The sequence below is a fragment of the Dipteris shenzhenensis genome, chromosome 27 (genome assembly GCF_047967505.1).
Source record: "Dipteris shenzhenensis isolate YYH24624 ecotype China chromosome 27, Dip_SZ_1.0, whole genome shotgun sequence".
Classification (NCBI taxonomy): domain Eukaryota; kingdom Viridiplantae; phylum Streptophyta; class Polypodiopsida; order Gleicheniales; family Dipteridaceae; genus Dipteris; species Dipteris shenzhenensis.
The window spans coordinates 44,185,377-44,208,629 of record NC_141622.1 but is presented as its reverse complement, the minus strand read 5'-3'; the positions used below and the strand labels follow the sequence as shown (position 1 = coordinate 44,208,629).

At 41.9% G+C, this 23,253-nt stretch overlaps 1 protein-coding gene across 5 annotated transcripts in view; it reads right to left on the bottom strand.

Moving 5' to 3' along the window:
* Window positions 1–5,824: 5,824 nt before the first annotated feature.
* LOC147884356 (E3 SUMO-protein ligase SIZ1-like) overlaps window positions 5,825–23,253 on the bottom strand; it is a 47,916-nt gene continuing 30,487 nt past the window's right edge. The window contains exons 4-14 of one of the 5 annotated variants that reach the window (XM_087399148.1): window positions 17,982–18,050; window positions 11,828–11,915; window positions 11,463–11,538; window positions 11,305–11,378; window positions 11,055–11,162; window positions 10,791–10,946; window positions 10,479–10,583; window positions 9,981–10,061; window positions 8,554–9,865; window positions 8,168–8,420; window positions 5,825–6,201 (exon numbers count right to left, since the gene is read on the bottom strand). In XM_087399148.1, the coding sequence (XP_087255274.1) occupies window positions 8,269–8,420; window positions 8,554–9,865; window positions 9,981–10,061; window positions 10,479–10,583; window positions 10,791–10,946; window positions 11,055–11,162; window positions 11,305–11,378; window positions 11,463–11,538; window positions 11,828–11,915; window positions 17,982–18,050 (2,221 nt within the window). In that variant the 3' untranslated portion in view covers window positions 5,825–6,201; window positions 8,168–8,268. Of the gene's footprint in view, window positions 6,289–6,708; window positions 8,091–8,167; window positions 8,421–8,553; window positions 9,866–9,980; window positions 10,062–10,478; window positions 10,584–10,790; window positions 10,947–11,054; window positions 11,163–11,304; window positions 11,379–11,462; window positions 11,539–11,827; window positions 11,916–17,981; window positions 18,051–23,253 lie in introns of those variants that run through there. The other 4 variants (XM_087399149.1, XM_087399150.1, XM_087399146.1 and 1 more) reach the window with 4 other exon arrangements.

Sequence of the window (23,253 nt, the reverse complement as noted above, 5' to 3'; positions counted from 1 at the left end):
GGTACTCATTTATGGTTGTATCCCCTTTTTTAATTAATAATACCTTTTCTCTTGATTTTTCCTCTAGACTCATTTAATTTTGTTTTGGCTAAAATAAATTTACTTCCTTTTTTTAAACAAAGAATCTTCTATGTAAGGATTTGTTGCTTATTTATTTACAAAATAAAAAAGACATTAAATAGGCCTAAGAGTAAGGTCTTCTTGAATTATAAGTAATTTTAAGAATTATTTTTATGGTTGTATGTCCAACCTTTTTTCCTTTTTATTTATATATAGGCAATTGATTTATACTCTATGCTTTGTTGTAGCCCATTAATTGAATACAGTGTGCTTATTTCTTTATTTCTTTCTTTCTCTTTTTTGTGGTATTGATGAAAATTTGTTTTTTCACTTTCTTAAAATAATTTTGGTTCCTTCAAAGGAGGGTGTGGACAATGCCCCTTTTAATTAATTCAGCTATCTCATGATGGTGTGGAACACCCCCCCTCATTGCTTCTCACTGTGGGTGCAGAAATACCCCCCATAAGTTCCAATAAGCTATGATAATTTTCTTTTCATTTACAAGCATGTCGAATACTCCTCTAGTTTGTTTTTTTTTTTAAAGAGATTTAAATGCCTCCCTACTTTTTAATGTTTTAACAACCCATTTTAATCATTTCAAAATCTTGATAGGTGTCTTGCTTGGTGGTATAAGCAATAACAAGCTGGGGTTTATAGGCATTACCTGTCTTCCCTCACAAAACTATGATGTTCTAACACATTGTTTTGTTTGGATGGTGACAAGTAAGTGGACCCTGACCTCGGAGCTTGGACTACCTAACGGATTTGAAAATTTTGTTCTAATTCTTTGCTTAAGTTTGCAAACTCAAGATAAAGAAAAATTCTATTGCCAATAATAGTGCTCAGGTCCTTACCAAAATTTTGGATTGCAATATTGTCAAAAGTTACTTCAATTTAGTTTTCTTAAAAATTTCAATCCATTTCTCATATGCAATTTATTATAATTATCCAAATGATTGAATTAATTGTATAGTTCATTTATTGATGGGATTATTAAATCTAAACATACACACTCATCTCCCAACTAGCCTTTGGTCGGGGCTAGTACCATACAATTAAATCATAATCATAGGATAATTTTAAGCATGGTTAAATATTTGTCATTAGAAATATTTTGAGTCCTTTTCCCTTGTTTACTAATGATTTCTTTTTATGTGTAGAAACATTGGTTCCAAAAACTGGATTATGCATCTTCTAATGGCATCATGCTTTTATATCACTTTGACACTTATCATAGAGATCCATTTTTTTGGCATTAGCTATTAGGTGGGGAGTAAGTTCCACATGGTGGGCTTACTCCCCACCATGTGGTCTTACCTCTGGGTTGGGGGTGGGTCACACACACACACATACCCTTGGGGACCGTTGCAGTACTCGGGGTGTATCAATACTTTAATGATAATGACAGTAATGATAATGATGAGAATTACTGACACAGACACTCATCCCCTTGGGGAGCATTGTGTTTTTTAGATTTTGCTAAGACTCTAAGAATTTAAACTTTAGTACACTAGATTATGGGTCTCTTTTCTACTTATGATAGGTCAATTAAAAGATTTGGGATATACCCTCGATAGCTTTACCATGGTTTGACATTTGGATAACCCAAAAAAACATTACTGGTTTTGACCCCGTCATTGAGAAGAGTATATTAGTAATTTTGGAGGAATAAGGCTCTAACAAGTATTCTCCCTTGGTTCAGAAAGATGAGAGACCTTGCATGAAGGGATTATTTATTAGACCTCCCAGTTCACCAATGGATGTTGGAATTCCCTATCTTTTAATTTCATGAGGAATACAAGATTTTTTGGAGGGAATCCTATGTGTAAGGATCAAATAATTAATAGTGTGGAAGGACATATAGTACTTGGGAAAATGAGTGACAGGGAACATCATCATCTATATCATATAGTGTCCCATAACATGGAGAGGAGAAGAATGTACTAGAGGCATCTAGAGGCATTGGACTGACCAATGGATTGCAAATGTTTGCAATTATTATTGCTAGATAACATTGGCATATAGATACTCTATATATTAGTAGTTTTATATAAAGATATAAAGGATTACTAATAGCTTTTCCCTATACAAGCCCAAGGAAGGGGATGTGTTCTCTATATATAGGGAGATATGGATATATGTATATTCATATGTGATTGGAGGAGATTTGATTATAACGGACCTCGAACCCCACACCATAGGAATCATAATTGATTTGGCCTCCTTTATGACTATATACATGTACTATGGTTGGATTTACCTGGCATGACAAATGTTGCCATGGTCTAGTACTAAGAGTAGGAAGTAGAATGCATTAAGTAACAAGTACAAGAACTCTTTGGAAAAAGATCTCATGGGCTTGCGGTTATAGAGGAAGTGGCTGTCACGCTAAGTCCACTCAGGCAAGAAGACACAAGGCTTTGAAATCGACAATAGGATCACTGCTCATTGTTCCTCGTGAACGAAGCTATACTCATTACAAGGGCTCCTAAGCTCGAAACTATAGTAAGCTCTATTCCCTGAAGGAGACCCCTTTACATACTTCTACATGATTTGGAACGTGGACTACAGCAGCGCAGAAGAAGCTTTGATGTACCACATGAGAGCTTGAGCACTCCTTCACCATAGGACCTTCGACTGAAGAGGCGCACTGCATTGATGCTCTCCAGGTATGTATTCTTGACACCCGAGAGTGTTTTACTTCACCTCGGCCTATCACTTTTCTGCCACAACGAACAACCAAATCCCCTCGTCTGGGAAAGTTTTGAGCCCGGGACTACATGCTAGCACACTCACTACGCAGATTGTAAACTTCTAAGCTTTATGAGTTGCCTTTCATTATCTTCAACTACATAGACTACGGGCATTGGTTCATGGACTGAGCTCACGAGCTCCCTAGATGCCAGTAGATTACGTGACAGCTTGTCCTTAAGAATCTTCTAGGAACCAGTCCCTGCCGCCGTGACAATTCGAACTGCTGGATTTCTCCTATTTACTTTGGCTGATGGCCTCAGTAGGATCTACACATATCTAAGCGGACATCTGCTCCTGAGAGACCTCTGAGAGACCTTTCTTGATTTTTGAATGTATACGAGGACCTCTGCTCCTGAGAGACCTCTGTTGTTTTTTATGAAAAAGTGTTGGGTTGTTGAGTATCAAACGTCGTTAGTTCGTGATACACAGGGGGGATGTGTGCTCCCATGGTCCATAGTTGATATATTGCTAAGGTAAGATAGATTCCACGATCTCCATGAAGGGTGTGAGATTATCAAAAGGCGCAATGGACCTCAGTATTACTTACGGTAGTTCAATCCACCACGATGCGCAGCACCAATATATATTTTTATGTGTGGAAATTTATAGAGAATTCTACGTTACTGTCTATGTGGGAGCTGCGAGCACTGGTACCTTGGATTCACAAATCACATAGATGGCTATGAATATTTGTTGCTGCTGGAACAGCCCGAATGTCTCAGAAACATTTGCTCGTCTTGTGCTGCTCTAGAATAGCTCTATTATAGAGCTTATCACCGTATTACTTGCCCAAAATGATGATAGAGTTGTGGGTTTATAGTTGCAGGGAACCGGAAAAGCTAATCTCAATATGGACGATGATGGTTTTCATAGCACTTACGCAATTAACAGGGGACTTTTTACCTTGCTTAAGAGCATTTGCATTATACGGTTTCTCATAAGGCTCGAGAGGGCCGAGGGACTTGATTGAATGGGTCGAGGGACTTGATTTAATAGTGAAATTCCTTTTAGAGGACCTAAATTGTGGTACTTATGATGCATGGATCAGGCAAGATAGATTTCCATTGATTTTGAATTCATTATAACACCCCATATATAGTTAAAAGTTGTATTAGGAAGCTACAATGTTTTGTTCCCTTCAAGGAGGTTAACATACACAAAAGTAAGAAGTGCAAGATCACGTGTTCAAAATTATCCAATATTACGAGCACGAGTTGTAAGTCCAAACACTACAAGCCACAGACGAGTTCTTCATATCTCAAGGAAATAAAACCTTGTGCAATAGTAATAGCTTAGCGAGCCCACAAACCTTCAAGTTTGCTTTGTTAAAAAGTATGTCTCTCTCCCAAGCCACTTCTAAGCCACTTGGGCCAGTAATCTTATTGCCTCCTTCATTGCAAGGAGCCTAAGGGTAGAGCAGTATGACAAGAGGAACATTCGTTAAAAACCCTTGTGGTCAATGACGATCAAGCAATGTCAACAATATGCATAAACATGGATATGGGGATACTTAAGAAGAGCTAGCTATTACAATCAAGAGATCACAAAGTTCAACAATATCCACAAAACATGGATAAGGGATTCTTAAGAAGAGCTACTCAAGCATAAAATGTCAAGAATCAGGCCAACAACCTTGCGCAAGTAGTACTTAGCACGGATGATGCCAATCCCTTAACAAAACAAGACAAACCAAGGCTGAGGTAAAGCCAAAAACAAACTAGAAATACAACTTGGAAAGGCAAACACAACACTATCGAGCACCAAGTAAAGTGACAATCACACTTGATAAACTCCAAGGCACGAAATATTAAAGGCAATAAATCAAGAAAGATTGGAAGGCCATTCCATTGTAACAACAAAGCCGCATAAGCTACTATTTCAAGAGGCCAACTAGAGAGTTCCACCAAAATCAACTCATGAACTAAAGAGCTAAAAGAGCGATGGCTCCCATTTGGAATATGAAACCCCATCAACTAGAAAATCAAGAACTTGTATGAGCTACAATTTTAGAGCTTGCAACCAACGTTAAGCATTGCAACACTCTAAAGGGGGAGAGGAGAGGATAGGGAGGAGAGGGAGAGTAGAGATGGAAGAGGGCAACAAAGGAGAGGCAACAATGATCAGAGTTTGCATCCATTACATGTGCAACGTATTGATGTTAACATCTACATGTGCGATTCCCGACCATAAATGTGCATAAGCGCACATATGCTAAAATCATGTATAGATGCTCCAGTTGATGATGTATATGCTTACTATTGTGTTATATATAGATATGTGCATTCTTGTAAACATTTGGGTGAGTGATGCAGATATGCATGTATCCGCATGTTGTAATCTTTGGAACGTGTGCAAGTTTTAACATAAGCATGTGCAAGTGTGCACGTAAAGCATGATGGGAGTGTACGTGCAAGCACATGCATGTGTCGCTGTATGTTTTCATGTGGTTGGCATGTACATATCTAATCAGTGGCCAAGTCACAGGGGTGTGCATACATGTGTCCATGGTGCATGTAGGCATGAAACTTGGAGAGCCGGGTGCCATGGTGCATTAGGGCACACAGCTTGAAATAAAGATGGCTGTAACACTCAAGACATAAAAATTTGTCTTTTCTTATTTTGGGTTTTAAACGTGCATCATCTGCACACCTCATGATGAATCAATCGTTTCTGATGGCTGTAACACGCAAGACATAAAATTTTACCTTTTCTTATTTTGGGTTTTAAACGTGCACCATATATTCCACCCATTGCGAATCAATCGTTTGGTACGAGTATCCACGTGTGTGAGCATGCACATGTATGTGCGTATGCACATATATCCATGTGCCCTTACAAGCCAGATTCAGTTTGGATGGAGTCCAGATTTAGTATAGTTAGTTCAGATCTGCAACATCATAGGTATATGAGCAACTTTTGCATGCCCCCCAAAATAACACCCCCTGCCCCAGAAAAGAAAAGAGAAGCAAGAGCCCACTTTTAGTAGTAAATGATGGGATATCTTGACAATATTATACTATTTAACAATGAGCTTTCAAAATCATTATGAAAACTCCAATAGCCACATCAATATGGCCAAAATTTCAGGAACTTTACATAATCCAAATGCTAAAGTTACAAGGACTAAGTGCCAGAAAGGCTAGCCTGTCTGCTGCGATGATACACCTGTACATCCACAGCGTTTATGCATTTTTGAGATCCTGCAGTGATCTTTTCATGACCTAAATTCCATAACAAGGTTGACAAAAAAAGTAAGGTCTTTCCTTGGTACCTTGCACTGCAGTTCTGAGAATTGAAAAGGACATAAACAGTGCTGTGTTTCATAATAAAGGCTGGCACTACCGCACATGGCATTTGTGACTGTTCTCATCAATCTTCTCCAAGGTCCTGACAATCATACCATCAAAACTTTCTGGTCATCACCTGCTCATAGCCTTTACACACTGCCTGTTGGAGTGCCTTATAGATGTTCTCCTACACAACGAGCACTTTCACATCACCTTTTGGATCACGGCATAAAAAAGCAGCTCATAAATCTTTGGAGCAAACAAATCAGATCACAAACACCAACACTGGCCCCTCATAAAATACCAAACTCAGGCATGGCCAACAATAAAATACTCCCCCCCCCCCTCCCAAAACAACACACGCACACACAGAAAAGGGGAAGGGGCGGGGGGCAATAAAATACTCCCCCCCCCCCCCCCCCCCTCCCAAAACAACACACACAGAGAGAAAAGGGGAAGGGGCGAAGGGGGGGGGCGGGGGGGGGCAATAAAATACTCCCCTCCCCCCCTCCCAAAACACACACACACAAAGAAAAGGGGAAGAAAGGGTAACGGGTGGGGGAAGGGGGGGGGGGTTCACAGCCAGCATCCTGTCTTATATAAAAGTAGAGGTTCAAAAGAGTAAGCTGTACATGGATGATGGAAGTAGGTCTACCAGCATAATCATTACCCAATCAGTTTTAAAGCCAGCAACCTGCCTCATTAAAATCTTTTGTCCAGCTTAGCTGCAAAGTCTCCACCACGATGGAGTCAACCGAACATTTGAGGCAGCTGAGGCCACTGAAGGGGAAGGGTGTTTGTTTGTTTGTGTTTTTTTCTCTTTTTTCTTTTTGAAGGGTGCTTGTTTGCTTGCTTGCTTGCTTTCTTACTTCCTTTATCGTTCATTTTTTACTTTTTTATTTTTATTTCTTATTTCTTATTTTTGGTACATGTGATGGTGTGGTGACATCCTCGAGCTAGATGATCCCCCCTCTCCTCTAGATGCTATGTAATTTTCATTGATGATCCTATAGTTATAGGGGGAAACATTAATGCAGTCTATCTGTGAAACCTTTAACAAAAGATCGACCGGGCCTTTTACAGCATGTGCAGTCCCCACAGGTCTGGCATCTACCCTCATTGTCAACTGACCAACTATAAAGCTTGTTCTTGGTTCCGGGACAAAGAAGACACTGGCCAGTGATAGGTGCTACATCCAGTGCCAGTGGCTCGCATTGCAGCTTGCCCCAAGATCTGCTTTGATGTGCAAGGGCAAGAGGACCCAAAACATGGGATTCCCAATCTATTGGGACTGGTAAGAAATCTGTGAAATTAGGGGATGAGATTATCTGCCAGAAACAGATCAAACTTCAAGGCTGGCTGACCAGCAGGTCCATTTTTTAGAGTTCAACCTGTTACATTGACACATGGTTTGTTTGTAGATACCCTAGCCCACATCTTGTAACATAAACCGATGGGTATATTACTCAATGTAAAAAATTACACAAGGGATGAATATCTCTAGCAGACATAAGAAACCTGCACATTCAAGTCCAGGAAATGCAGGGCATTGTAGACAGCCCAAGCAAATCTGTAGGTTTATTTGTTCATATCGTTGCAATCCCAGATAGCCCAAGCAAAGCCGCCATCTCAGTATCACAGTGGACCAGTACTAGGACATTGCACAAGATAAAAGGGCCAAAAAACCTGAGGTGCAGGTTTTCAGACAAGTGCAAAGATACACACTGGCAAGCGCAATTCCTTCTTCACTTCCCTCTGGTAATCAGACCCCTTCAGTTCTCAGGAGCAGAGAACTTTTTAATTCATACATCTTGAAAAGGGGCCACTTTATAAGCTGAATAAATGGATATTATTTCGAATTCCCCTTGTTCTCAGGACCACAAGAATCATAAGGCAACCAAAATCTGAGGAGACCTGCTGCAACTCTAAGGTTGACAATCTTCTCTCAAGCACAATGACTGACCAAAGTGCCAAAGCTCGTTAAGCTTTCTGCAAAAAAATTGCTCACTTTGAATCACTGAGTAAAGCACACAGATGAACAGTCCAAAATAAGATGATAGCCTTACCCAGCACCAACAAATACACGAGTGACGATACCGCCATGGACTTTTCTCTCGTAGAGATTGTCAGCCAAAAATATACACTCTTACAAAGCAGCCACAGAGTATTATTCAGAGTCAGAATCCACTCGAAAATAATTTCTTGGTCGAGGAGAAGATCGATGGATAGCAATGCCTGATGTCCTTCTCTGTACAGGTGTCATGCTGTCTCCAGACACTGCTCGTCTTCCATGAGTGCTCATGTCAAGAAGAACTGAAGCTGCCAAGCAAACAAATGAACCCCACACTCATTTCCAAAATCCAAAGTCGGCATACTGTGAAATCTCATTTAGGTGAGAAGCTATACAGTTGAGAGACGCTTAAAACTAGATGTTTCAATCTTCTGAGCATACCTGAATCGACAACAGAATCAAGTCGTCTTCTTTCCTGAGGAGCCTGTTCAACATCATAGGGGGGATCCACAGCATAGGCAGGAGATTCTGTCACGCTTTCACCACCACCCAAACTTAAAGAAAACCAGCCATCTTGCAAGCCCTCATTTGAAGTCATAAGAGGCTCATGAACAATAGGCTGAGCTGATGCTCTGGCTGGTTGATGGGGCAGAAAAAGTTGCAGTGATGGATCTGCTGAGGCCAACCCCCTGGCACTCTCCATCGCTTCATTGTGATACTCAGGCACCATATAACTTTGAGATGGCCTATCATACTCAAAAAAACCTGTTTGTAACATGCCATTTTCCCTGTGGTGTTGCCTTGATAGACCGTAAGTTGGCCTTGGAACAGCTTGAGCAGAAGTCTGATACTCGGAATGGTGCCGACTTGGGGCTCCCATAGAAGCATCTGGTACAGAGCCCAAAAACTCAAATGGGGCGCTTTGCGCTTGCGATGTCCAGAAATTATTGTGCAAGAGTGGTGCAGCCAAATCCCCCGTGTTAGATCCAAAAAAATCCAAAGCTTCATTTGTGTTTTCTGGAGCAGAGTTCACCTCAGGAAATGGAAGAGCTGTTTCTGGTCTTTCATGAATAAATTCCTGTCTGGAACCCAAAGCAACCCCCATGCTATTACCTGGTGTCTCCTCTGCAAGAGGAGCTGGCGATCGGAAATTTGTTATCTTATTACAATTTTCAGTTCCCAGACTGTATTCATCTGTGTTTTCTTCCTCTGTATCACTAAGGACAATGACGTCCGAAGTTTTAGGAGGTTCTGAATCCCCAACAATTGGCCCATTCAGCCAACCATTTGCTGCAGGTTCCATAGATGCTGAGTTAACTTCAGCATCATCCCTTTTGGACTGATTCAGAAGCTCACTTTGATCCTGATTTACACTAGGATCCTCATCGTTGCTAGCAGTTGCACTGCTACTTTGATAAATTACCCTATTCTCTGGGATTTGATTGTGTGTAGGCATACCATTGCTTGCCAAAAAAGGAAGCCCTATTGTTCCATTCACTTGCCAAGTCCCATCCCGTGCTCTCTTGAACCCTATCTTCAGTGGAACCTTTTCAACTGAAAGGCCTTCCTCTATCTTTACAGCCTTTAATGCCCCTTGGTAACTCATAGGCTTGTTGTCACTATTCACCAAACTGATAGAGCCATCCGGTGAACGCCATGGCTCCCGAAGTTTAACATCGCCTTCTAGCTTAGGCCGCCAACAGCCATTGGGCTTCATTTCAACTTCAGTTATATCTTCCCCATAGCTTTTCATCTGAAGAGTAGTCAAGTATAATGCAAGTAACATTAACCACCCACATATGTATTCAAGCAAAAAAGGTTGAAAGGGGAAGACAATACACTGGATTGCAGACACCAATCTCACTTACTGCTTTGGTTATTCGATTAAAAAAGGGATCAATAATCAAGTTGCCCAAGAGGTAGTTTTTCAGACATATAGGGCACTGCCACTGGAACAGAAAACGAAGATAAATCTTAACATGCAACAATCTTGGAATGAAATCAAACAGACTGTAGTCATATAAAAATAGGTTCAGGCTAATAATAGGAACCATGAGTCTGCTGACTTGGCCCTGCTCAAAAGTACTTGGCAAAGCATCATATCATTCTGCTTGGTGATAGCAATAGCAATCGACTGCTCATATAAAGCATATACCCATTATCTTTCATGTTTAAAAATAGTGTATATCATGTGACCGAAGCTTTTAATAGCATAAGAGGAAGAATGAAGCCACAAGAATCCACCTTCCCTCCTCCCCCTAAAACAAAAGTTGCCCAAGGCGACTATTGGAGACATAATGGCTACCGATGTATGGAGTCAATTTGCTGCAAACTTTGAGTGGAAAGGTGAGCTAAAGGCGTGTTACCTTGCGTGCCCTCTGATTCAACTCAACAAATGTGTGCAGGTCAAAACAACCCATATGCACACAGGCCCTGAACCTTCCAGCCACCTTCATTCTAGAACCACTAACCTGCATGCAGGAGAAAGTCTTTACAACAAGTGTGTGTAGTGGTGGTGGTCATGGGAAGAGAAGAAGGGCGAATGAGAAGAGGGGAAGAGGGACGGGGGGGGGGGGGGGGCGCGCCATGGACAGGATCAAAACTAACAATGTCACATCTCGTACATGATTTTTCTTGGCCATTTGGTAGACCCAAACCATAATAAGCAGAACACTTACAGGGCAGCAAAGATTCACAGGGACCCATTCTGAAACAACTTCGAGATCGCTGTCACTGTCGTCATCATTCCCTACTCCACCAATGCAGCGACGGACACGAGCAAGAGCTGTATCAAAAGGTTCACCTTCTGCTTCACTTGGGATAAAACTCAGAACCTGCAAGAGTCACTGTTTATAAATGGTAGAATTACAGGCAGCATGCTCTCCACAAGAAATACTATATACATCACTAGAGGATGACTAAGGGGACCATGTAAGCCACACCTCAGGTACAGTCAAGCGATGAATTATCCGAATTCCTATACAAAAAGGGCGCCCATCAGAAGCAGACAGAGAGATGCTATTGGTTCCCTCTCTAGTATAATTTGCAATCTGCAAAACATGACAGATCTCATCAAAGCATTAATCAACAAGACTAACTCAATAACAACTCATCCAATAATAAACTGCTTTTTGACAACCATCAAAAACATGCAAAATCAGTAGGACCTACAGCCAGCAGCCAGAAACTTACCCCAGGTCCATCATCACGACCATTTATTCCTAGTGACTGCTGCCCTGGTCTATTAGTTACACGTACAGGCACTCCTGTTTGACATGCATTGAAGGAATTATTGAAGTGATAAAAGAGTGTCTCTTTTATTTAAAAGAATGCCAGAGCATAGTTCTCACCATTCACACGTAAATCTGCATATAGAGGCCAATGCATCCTAAATGTAACCTTGTCATTGAGCATCACACTCCAGATCTGGGAGTAAAACCAACAAACACTATAGTTAAATTACTTATATTCAAGACATTTGGTTCTGCTGCTGGTTGATTTATTTAAAATGCAACTTTAAGTTTTTATCCCCAATCCTAAAGATAGGAGACCACTCAGACCAAAGAGATAAGAAATTCTACAAAGATACTCTGATACTATGTACATCACTATTATCCACAAAACCTTATGCCCAAAAGAATATGCTCAAACAAGCACATGCATACTGTATGCCAGAGTGCAAAACAATTAATACATTGAAGAAGCTCTAAAGGACCTGAAGATCATAATTCGGTCTCCGCAACATTTCTTGATGACTGCTGCTGAGCATGAACGACTTTTCCACATTCTGCAGAGCACTTGATCTGTATGAAGACAACAGAATCGGAAGAGTTATAAATGGCTAAATACTTTTTACTTGAAGTAGGAAGTTAACAAGGTAAACATGAGAATAGAATCTCAAGTAGTACTCAACCTCATACATGACAAAATCCAAAATTATGATTTGCTTCAGATTCCATATTAATTGATATTCATAGCATTCCGTGGCTGCAATGAGATCATAAATTGAAGACATATATGTCCAATGATGCCCAAGGAAGAAGTCTTTCCTTGACTAGCATAGCATGCCTTTACTTTGGTCTCTTGGTTTTTGCGCATAAGACAAGTCTTTGTTTAAGAACTGAGTTCTCCCATTGAACTTGAGCTTTTACAAAACTGCATACGGGCTGTCATAGACCTATATAACCACGTCAGGGGTATCATCTTCCTACTGCTCTGTGCATGTCTCAAACACTATGGAGGTCAAACAAGTCTGCCCTTATCTCGGATCTCAGCTTGAAGGCCTTGTGAAGTAAAAGGTTGGAGTGGTTTTTCTCTATCTAGGCTCCTGACACAGTTATTGCTGCAGATGAAGGCCTTGCAGGCACTTGTGATAGTCATAAGCTGTCAGTTAACATCTTGATGAAACATAAGGATAGCTGGAGAGGATCTCAACGACAAAATCATCTACAAGCAACCATTCACGAACAAATGATACATATGGTTAAATGCTAGAGGAAGTAGAAACATCATGATGGAGCGATGCAAGGAAGAAGGTGCTGCGACCTCCACAGAGTTGCCAAAACCCACATGCTGCTTCAGTGTGTTAAAGATTCAGAATCTTCATCAAGGGTGGGCATGAAAATTTCTTCTTTCCGTAACAAACCTACACTTTTACTCGACTACATTTACAGATTATTATTGGATATCTTATTTCCAATTAATTTCATTTATTCTTTTATGTGCATATGTTTGCTAACCACACGCATAAGTTTCTTTGTGTGAGTTCTTGTGACAAACTTCACACTCTGGCCGGTTGTTTTCTACAAATCATGTTACCATTCAGAGGTTACCTCTTATCATGGCTGATCACCATGCATGCTACTTCAGTATAGCTATGTCACCTTCAACACCTTCATTGTGATTCTTGTTATCTCTAGTATGACTTTATCATCTTCAATATGATCTATTTCTTGCCATCTTCAGCATGGACTTATTTTACGCCATCTACAATATGGTGATGAATCTTCAGTATCCCACATCCAGTGGCAAGATGTTGGAAGCTATTGCGTGGGGTGGACATCACATCAATGACATTATGAATCATGTGACTATTTCCTATCGGATACCTTCCACCTGATATTGGATTATTGACATGCCATACGAGATTACGGGTTCCAAAGATCACATCCGCCTCATGGTTAAACACACGAAGGCTCACCCCAAAGTTTTAAGTTGTCAAGGAGAAACCATGGACATTGTAGACCGAATTGGTGGTAGGAAACCCTTGTGGATGTGCAAAGCATCAAGAAATTGAAATAAGCTCCATGATCACTCACATGCACAAGTAGTTAGGACACATTGAGTTCTAACTAATGGTTTCAGTTAGGATAAATTATAAGTTGTCTAGGTCAAGATATGAACCTAGCAAGCCTAAGGTTGTATTTTGTTCTAGGCTTATTTGTTTAATTAATCGCATGCATGGGTAGAGGCATCATGGGAGAAAAATTATCAAGAAGACTTAATTAAAAATTCAACTAATTATTCTCATCTAGATTCGCTAATAAAATATTAAAGTTAGGATCTAAAATTTTAGAAAAAACGTTTTTTACTTTTTACAGCTGCTCTAACTTGCTTTGGTGACTTTTCCTAGTGTTTGAACTTTCTGCTTTCAGTTGTATGAAAAAGGTAAAATTGGGATAAGTTTTTAGTCTTTGTTGGGCTTCTTGCAATCGTGTTCAGTTCTACCACTGCTTTCAGTTGTATGAAAAAGGTAAAATTGGGATTAGTTTTGAGTTTTTGTTGGGCTTCTTGCAATCGTGTCCAGCTCAACCGCTGCTCTCTTGCTCTCTCTGCCTCTTGCAGTGCAGCTCTTGCTTTCTATTATCCAAGCGCCTATATGTGATCCAGAAAACTCCTATCTTGATTATGAACTTCTCTAGAACAGCCTTTAGCAGTTTTGAGCTTGCCAGAGTTCTTCAAAAGTTTTTTCACAACAAAGAGGAGGGGCTGGGAAACAATTCACAGCAGCGGAAACACCTTCTAAAGAAATTGTGGTTTGGTTGTTTTCTCTTGCTTCTCAGCATTAACATTGTGGGCCACTCCTGCTTGCAAATTCTGATCTGTGGTTTTGCTCTTGCTTCTTCTTGGCCTCAGGATTTGCTGAAAACTCTCACATGTTATGCTTCAGTCTACAATTTATATATTTCCAAGCTCTGGACAAGCTAGAAGAGTTTAAGAAAGAGGTTGTTGCCCACATGGTGAACCCAGAGAATCCTAGCCTTGGCGTTTTGCTGAGATTAGACTCTGCTTAGAGAGATTTGGGGCCCTCCTTCACTTGGATATTTCCAGGGACTACCATTGGCTTCTTTTCTTTTGATATTTGCATTCTCATAGTTCACATTCCTCCATAGGGGAAACGTCATTGTAATACTTCAGTTGTATGTATAGGATTTCTAGGTCCTCCTTGGGTTTTGTCCGAGGATCTGTATTACTATTGTAATTGAAGCCTTGCATCATTGGAATAAAAGAAATACACCTAGGATTAGCCTAGGGAGGGGATGTACCTCATTCACACCCTATCGGATGCCAATGCCTTTTCTATTCTCTACTCAATAATCAGGAACCTAATCCAAAGCAGAAGTAGCTTTGGTATACACTGGATCCTGCCACTAATGTGACTCTGAACCAATGCCACCATCCATCCACCTAGGATGATATCTGTTGCCAATGTGGGTGCAACTCGGATAGTCCTACTATCTGACCACCATGGAATCTTCCAAGTGGCCGCTTTGGCCTCCCCACTGAAGCTTCCAAAACATTTGACCTTTAAAACCATTAGGTTGCCCTGGCTGTGCCACCCAACCTGCACTCTATATTCAGGCCTTGCCTTAAGACCCACCCATTTTACCCAACAAACCCAAGAAATGCGTATTAAAGTTATGTGATTCATTTCCTATGTAATAAACACATGGAAATCCTACTGTAAAAACTGATGTAGCGTTGCTACCTAGTGAGGTGTCATAAATTTGCAGGTGCTTTGCATTCATAATAGGTGGGATTGCAATCGAGGTCCAAGAACTGCTTTCTTGGATGCAGAAGTGCAGCAAGTGTGGAGATGTTGACATCACAGGCTGGGAATCACGTTTCCCTTCAAGAACCCACCTCTTGGGCCCAAAAGGTGTAGAAAATGAAATTAATACTCTGGTCCAGCAACCTGCCTGGATGGGGACATTCTGACTACTAATCACCAAAGAATTGGAACATGGTGGGAAACTCTCATGGTTCCCCCTTTCATTGATTGTCCAGCACCTCAATGACAACCGGGTCATTTTGGGAGTGTCTAATGCCGTGGTTGGAACAACAAATGTGGCCATCTCCTCAAGAACATATTGTAGTGAGGATGACCTTGCTTCTTGTGGGCTTAAACTTGACAATTGTAACAACAATTCTAGTTGTTAAACTTTCCATGTGCCTTTGTCTTTAGATAACTACCATAGCCATCGCCATCTTTAAATATCCATGCCTTGTTCTTATGGAAGTTTTGATTCCCATGCTTCTTATTGATGTCGTTATTGTTGTTGGAGCTGTCACTAATGAAATCCTCCTAGCCACATCAAGGAATTTCCAAATCTGAATCATAATGCTTGTAAACCACTTATACCTCCAAATGATTACTTATTAGAGTGCAGTAAAGTAAGTACACTAACACAAATGCGAAGAGCAGAGATCTTATAAGGCACTCCCAACGTATTGGCCTTTTAAGATCATATTGACCATGCATGATTACCTCACAAAAGAGGGATCAGCTGGCAGCAGTTGGTCACAAGATGGAACCGGTCTAGTTGTCAATGCTCCTGTTGAATATGCTGATGAGAAGCTTTAGTTCTTTTGTACTAAGACTTTGGAAAGTCCAAAGTCACTCACCCTTGAAAGCCAGGGACTATGGGAGTGCAGGAAGAGGCTTGCGTAAAGATTTACGATAAAGATGAAAGCATACACAAGGCCTTTATTGTTAGAGTAAGGAAAAGGACATCGGAAAGGGCAAGCCCGGCACAAGTAAGTTCAACAAGAGACAAGTCCGACGAGGATAAGGACACTTCCAGAGGTGGAGGCAAGTAAAAGAAAAGATGCTTCTACTGCGATGAGCCTAGACTTTATGTAAGAGATTACAAGAAGAAGAAAGGAGATCAAAAGGAGGAGTCCATGCTTGAGTCAAAGGATTCCAAGCCAATAGCTAATGTGGTGAAGAACTCTTCTTGGTGATGAATCTGTGTATCTTTGAGACCAGGGCAGATCCAGGGTGTAAATGTTTTTTATGTCTGACATAGAGAGAGACGGTCCATGGAGCTAGACGAACCAGAAACAGTTGTGAAGGTGAAGGACATCATTGGTTGCTCAATCTATTATGTTGACGGGATCGAGGGGCCTGGACGTGAACTGACAAGAGGCGCTTGTGGGGTGTCTATGCCCATGCAAACATGCTGGAAGGTGGGTGGCGGGGGGCAGAAGGCCATGGACGATAAAATGGTACTTGCAGTCAAGAGCCCTTCCCCCTGCACGACAGGATTCCAGACAGGTCAACCACACAGGCATGGGTGAAGTATGTCCCACTAGCAAGGGATTGGTTGCAGTGGTAAGTACAGGATGGGCGACAGTATGGAAGCCACAGTACATGCGCCGGGGGAAAAGGTTGGGGGGGGGGGGGGGGGGGGTTACATACCCCAAGAGATTCAGTGGAAGGGTAAGAACGCTAAAGCAGAAGCCTGAAAACACTGAGCAATAGCGTAATTTGGAGCGTTTGCACTCAAGGTTTTCTGAGACTTAGCCATCAATGTCGTTTTGTGCTACATATGATATGGACTCAATGGAAGGGTAGGAACAGCAAAGCAGGAAGCTGGAAACAATGAGCAACAAGGTAATCCAGATGGTTTGCGCTTTAAATAATGTAATACCTTGTTCTTCTCCTCGAATCAGCTGCTCTACTCCAACACATTAAATATGTCCATACCTAGGTGACATCAAAAAGTAGTCCAAAATCTCTTCATTCAAGCTACAACTACTTGGGAAGTCTAAACGATTCATTTTAGTCTCTCCCAAACGAGCATCTAATCTAGTTGATAGGGCAACGCACCATTTAAGATAGAAAGAATTATTGCAATACCAGCAGGCTGCAACTTGGACGAAAACTTCACAAGGTGAAATTTGCATGAACGCTAATACAGCCAAAGCATATACCTAGATGAATCCAGGAACATTCCCAAACTCATCCTCTAAAAACACAACATAGTGCAGTTTCAATCTCACAATAGTCACTCATAAGATTGAAAACCATAAACTCCATCACGCATAGCAAGGACTAGCTACTATGACATCCCCACTGACGTCATCAGCGCACAACAGTGGGTGTAGACCATAGTATAAAAATATGCTCTCACATACAAATCCACACACCCACACATACTTGAGCATCCACATTTATACAAAGTCTGCATACTGAGTTTCTGTCTATTGTATGCCAAAAAGTCACAATCATCAACTGTTGTTTAGAACTACATGCATACACAAGGCATAAATGGGTAACCGCAAATAGACAAGAGCTTTAGAATGCTTCTACTTCTGAAAACTTTTTAGAATAACTTTTTCTATCAATCTTTATTGTGCTTTCTTTAAAAACTCAGTCTTCCAAGCTTAAAATTCCAAATTTTCAACATTTACAACTACTGTGACTGCAACAAGTAGCAATAGCACTTCAAGCCCGTGCCACAAACACCCACCAGTGCTTGCAGCAGCTATATCCACACTCATCAATCATGTTACCGCTTTTTAACCACAATCATATACCAAACACCAGATAGAGAGACACTTAATCCAGAGCATGGTAGACTCACCCCTCAGAAGCGACAATGGATGTGATCATTTTGGTCGGGAGCAATGGGTGCTCAACAGCAACACAAAACCTGAAGCCCATGGCAAAAGTCATTGAAAGACACTGTAAGTAACAAGCAAACGCACTTAAATCATTTTTGTTATTGACGGAAACAACGAATGAAGAAAGCGGAATCAAAACACACTGATACACATCACAATTAGAAGTATTTAATGTATTCCGAAGCTGCATCGCAGATACAATAGGTCCCTAAGAAGAGGGAATATCCTCACATTTAATACAAACTTGGGTGTCCTTATCCAAAAAAGAAAGAGTATGATCTTTCCATCCGATCTGAATATCGTGGGTTTTAAACCACTCTATTCCGATCGACAAGTCCACATGTTCAAGTGCATAACATAGCACATAAGAGTATCTGTGTAGTCTTGAACCGGAGAGAAAGATCGTCAATGTTGCGATCCCAAAACTACTTCCCAGTGGGAAGCTGCACCTCGTAGGTGTGATCGCTAAGTGTCATGGACAGTCCCAACTTCTGCACAAGTTTGTAATTCACCAAATTGTGTGAGCTGCCCGGGTCAAAGAGAATGTGAACTCGTTGGTCCCTAACTTCTCCATAAGCTCGAAAAAGGTCATGGGGGCCAAATAACGAATTATTAACAGTGCAATTACATGAAAGTAGGCAGGTAATGACATTTACAAAAATACATATCATCTAGGTTTGGTTAGCTCCCTTAGCTTTGTTTCCTTAGCCTACTTTGATGCCTATGCTTGCATCTGGTTCTTGCGCTTAGGACAATCGTTCCTAGTGTGGCCTTGCTCCTCTTAAATTAAACAACGTCCTTTCTTTAACTTGATGGTGTGTAAGAAACAAGCTTTACCATTCTTTGTCAGAGTCAAGTGCTTCTTTGGGACGTTGTCAACTAACTTCGACTCCACTGTTCCAAAAGCTGACTGGAAGAACTTCCTCTTGTTCTTCCCACTCGTATCTGAAGTAGTGGTTCCCTTTGCGTTGGCCATGGTATCATCATATATGCGCGCATAATTCATGGCCCCTTGCAAAGTGGTGCATTTATTGTTCTTGATCTAGAGTTTATAGGAATCGGGCAATCCATCCACAAAGAATCCCAATAAAGTCACAATGTCCATCTATGTAGCTCTGGTTTGCAAATCACGAAACTTCTGGAGATAAACTTCAAAGGTCAAGTTCTGCTTGGATATATCGAGGGCTTTAAACTTCCCTATAATACCATAATCCTCCTCTTTCTTTAGAAACTCTTTCCTAAAGAGTTCTTCAAATTTCTATCCAGGTGGAGTATTACGGCCACAACTCCTTCCACCAGAGTAATTCCAAATAAATACCCTGCTGCAAGCCGGATCTTCTTTTCATCAGGATATGGATGAAACTAGAAGTGTACTTGCCACTTGTGCAACCAAGTGTCTACCACTTCCTTGGTCCTGGATTTCCGATCTTCGAGATAAGGGTCTCGTGTAATGTTCGGACCCAACACTAAGGCTAAAGCATCCACATGAGTAAGCGCTTGAACAGTGCTGGTTAGAAGTGAAAGAGAAGACTGAATCCCTTGGAGTTGTTGTGCCAACTCCATAGGATTCAAAATAAACTTTTCGTCGAGAGCGGAGGTGAAGTCACTGAAAGCATTCTTCGTAACCAGGTCATCATAAAGACCCTGGTCGTCCCCTCCATGAAAATCCATATCGTGACCCACCTCGGGATGGCTGGGAGTATTCGCATCAGCCATAAATAACCTCAAGCAAGGAAAAGGAGAGTGGAGGCTGATTTCCAAAGAGAGAGCAGGCTGGAGAAAAGGCCAGCAGGTGAAGTTGAATCAAGAGCCAGGCGGGAATAGGAACTACGTCTGAGAGAAGCGAATAGCTCGGGTGAGTGCAGGAAAGAAGGGCATCCGAATTCGACCGTGGAGCAGCAGAAAATCGGGCTGCCTGAAGGAACTCGAAGTAGGTGAGCTGAAGGTAAGGCCTTGCTGCGAATTCTTGCAGAAACTAGGTACTCTGTGAGGGGAGGGAAGAATCCGTCATACTTAGGCGAAAAGCGGCCATCCACCTAATTTTGGCGTGCTTTTACTTGCTTGGGTTTCCAAGCCTACCAAAATTGGTCGCAGACCATCTATCCCTCCAACCTCCAGCGCATATCGCCACCTAGTTTAATTCGCAGTGCCATCACTAAGCGAAAGAAATCTGGGGGAGAGGAAGGGAGAGAAGGGGCTTAAGAGGCTTCTGAAATCAACAACTCTGCTACTAAACCACACAGCAAAATCGAACAAACTCAACCTCCTGTAGACCAGAACTCTGTACGTACCTGACTGAACCTGAGTCACCCTCTCTCTTGTAAGGGCACTGTCCTCCAGTCCCAAGAGCTTCTGAATCAGGGTCGTCCTTCAGCAAAGTCCCTGCCTTCAGGCTCCCACACTCGTGAGCTCCTACTTGGGCTCTGATACCATGTTAGAAATCGACCATCAGAGGGTACGCACAGCAGAAGACTGATAGAATAGCCCAGGAGCTCACACAATGTGTGGGGAGTGGAATCACAAACTTCTTTAACTTATGTGCATCAGATAGATGTGCAGACTCATCAATAGACAATGATCCAGCCAGATATAGAAACCACCAAAACAATATATTTCTGTCCAAAACTATGGACACAATACAAAAGAGATAAATCCAAAGTCCCACCACAGTGTGGTCCTTTGATGTTACCACAAGGTACTTCTACTATCTGCTGGATATCTCTAGACTTGAGCCCGCGTGCTCCACATCGAGCATATGTAGACTCTCTGTTCAGATTTCAGCACCTTACTGCCCTGGTAAACAACCTAGGTCTCAGCCAATGTAGAGCTAAGTCTGCAGCACTCCTGATCCTCCTTGACCTTCCTGAAGTAAGCCCAAGTATAGGTCTGCTGCTGCTCCTTACTGCTCCTGGAAGGCTGCACTGCTGGATACAAAATGAGGCCCAGGGCCTCTCCTTTTATAGGCCCCAAGGCCTGGTCAAAATAGCTGACTGGCAGCCCCTCAATGGCTGACCAGTCTGCTCCAAAAAACCCAACCTGGTTGGCTGCCCCTACCAGCCCAACCAGGACCCTATATAAGGGCTTTATCTGGCCCTTTCCAAGCCCTTGTTCCAGGGCATCAAGCCCTCCATTTATTGCAGGGTCCAGCCCCTCCTGTCCTGCCCTCTTCTAGGCATGGTAGGCTGGCTGGAACCAGCCCTATACCTGGCCGACGGCCTACCCTCCAAGGCAGGCCAAAATGTCATCATCTCTTTGAGACAAAAGCATAAGACTCAATAAGAAAGCCATGCATGAATGATATTTCCGCTCAAATCATGCTTTACTAGTTTCAAATCGAAATTAACCACTTAAAGTTTCTTCCTAACAATTTTATCAAGGAGCATTGACGAGTTACTCTTCACAAAGGTCAAAGGACCCATGGTACATCGACGGTGGACCTACTCTCCTATGACCTGGCACAAGGGTGGCTCTCACAGATTGAACCTGTACCTTGAGAGTTAGAGGTCACCATTGGTGACGATTCGAAATGTTTGGTAAAAGGGAAAGGTTTCAATCCTTTTTCTACTCATGATGGTGTGCACAAAACTTTATCTGATGTTTTCTATGTGCCAACTCTTGCTAAGAATTTGCTTTCAGTCTCTGCCATGACTAGGAACAACATGAAGGTGGAGTTCGATAGCACGTAGATTTTGCTGAGAAATCGCTATAGAAATGAGATAATGGCTCGAGGGATCAAGGACAACCGTCTTTAACGGATAAATGCATTCCTTGCTCATGATAGGATTCGGTGAGCATGTTGTGGCACACTGACCATGTTGGCAAGAATGCATGAGAAGAATATGGTGAGAGGACTTCCACGTTTCACCCACATTCTTTTATCTGCACAAATTGCCTTAGGGGTAAGTAACATCAGCAGTTCTTTACACATAGCGAGAAGAGGAGCATCACACCCTTGGAACTGGTACACTCTGACTTGTGCAGGCACATGTCCACAGGATTCTTCAGTGGTGTTTTGTATTTTCTCACATCTATAGACGATTATAGCCAGCAGGTGTGGGTGTACTTTCTAAAAGAGAAGTCAAATGCCTTTGGGAATTCAAAGAATGGCTAGCTGAGGTGGAGCGGGAGAGCAGGCACCAATTGAAAACTCTTGACAACAGAGGAGGAGAGAGTGTCAGTAAGGAGTTCATAGCAGTCTGTACATAGAGGCATAGAGGGGAATCAAGAGACACATGACAGTTGCTCTTACATCTTGACATAATGGTGTGGTGGAGTGCAAGAACCAATTCATTATGGAAATGGCAAGAAGTATGATGGAGGCAAAGAGCTTGACAAGGATTTACGAGTTTGACGCCATTCATCCATCTCATCGACAAGACAAAGACGAGAGCAGTGGAGAGAGTTACACCAAAGGAGGCTCATTCAAGAAAAAGCGTTCAGTTGAGGATTTTTGTGTTTTGGTTCAAAGCCCATGTTCGTATCCCAAATCAAAAGACAAAGAACTGGATTCAAAGTCCAAAGAATGTATCTTCAATGGATATAGCATGGATACAAAGCCTGAAGCTATATGATCCGGCCACGAAGAAGGTCATGGTTAGTAAAGACGTCATCTTCGAGGAGGAAGAGCCCACGACAACAACCCAATATTCCAGAGCCCAAGGGTCAAAAGGCAAAGGCAAGACTATCCAAACACGATGTAGAGCCTCACACTTTTGAGGAGGCATCCGAGCATCCGATATATGAATGGCAGCCATGGACTCAGAGATTGATTCCATTCAAATGTCAAGACTTGGGACCTTGTTTTCATGAAAATCGAAGCGGAAGGTTGTAGGAACCAAGTAGACCTTCAAGGCCAAGCACAGATCTAACAGCGCTATCTATGGTTGGAAGGTGAGCTTACCAGCTCTCCCTACGTGGGCCTTGCTAACCTTGCGCTGTTTGCAGGTATGGATTGCTCGGAGTATGTGACCTTGGATACGCCCAGGTATAGGCCTAGCTAACTTGTGCTTGAGTAGATGTCTAAACCAGCCTTCACTAAAATCAAAGGGCAGTAAAACTAAAAGTAACCAGTCAACACTGTTACATTAACAATTATTACCAGCAAGTTGGGAGCTAGAGTGCCCCTGCACCAAGACAGACACAGATTGGCCCCAAACCTTGGCGCCCCTTTTGGTATTTCTTTACTTAAGTGAGAGGCCCTGAATTCCAGGCTACATAAAGGATACATTCCTT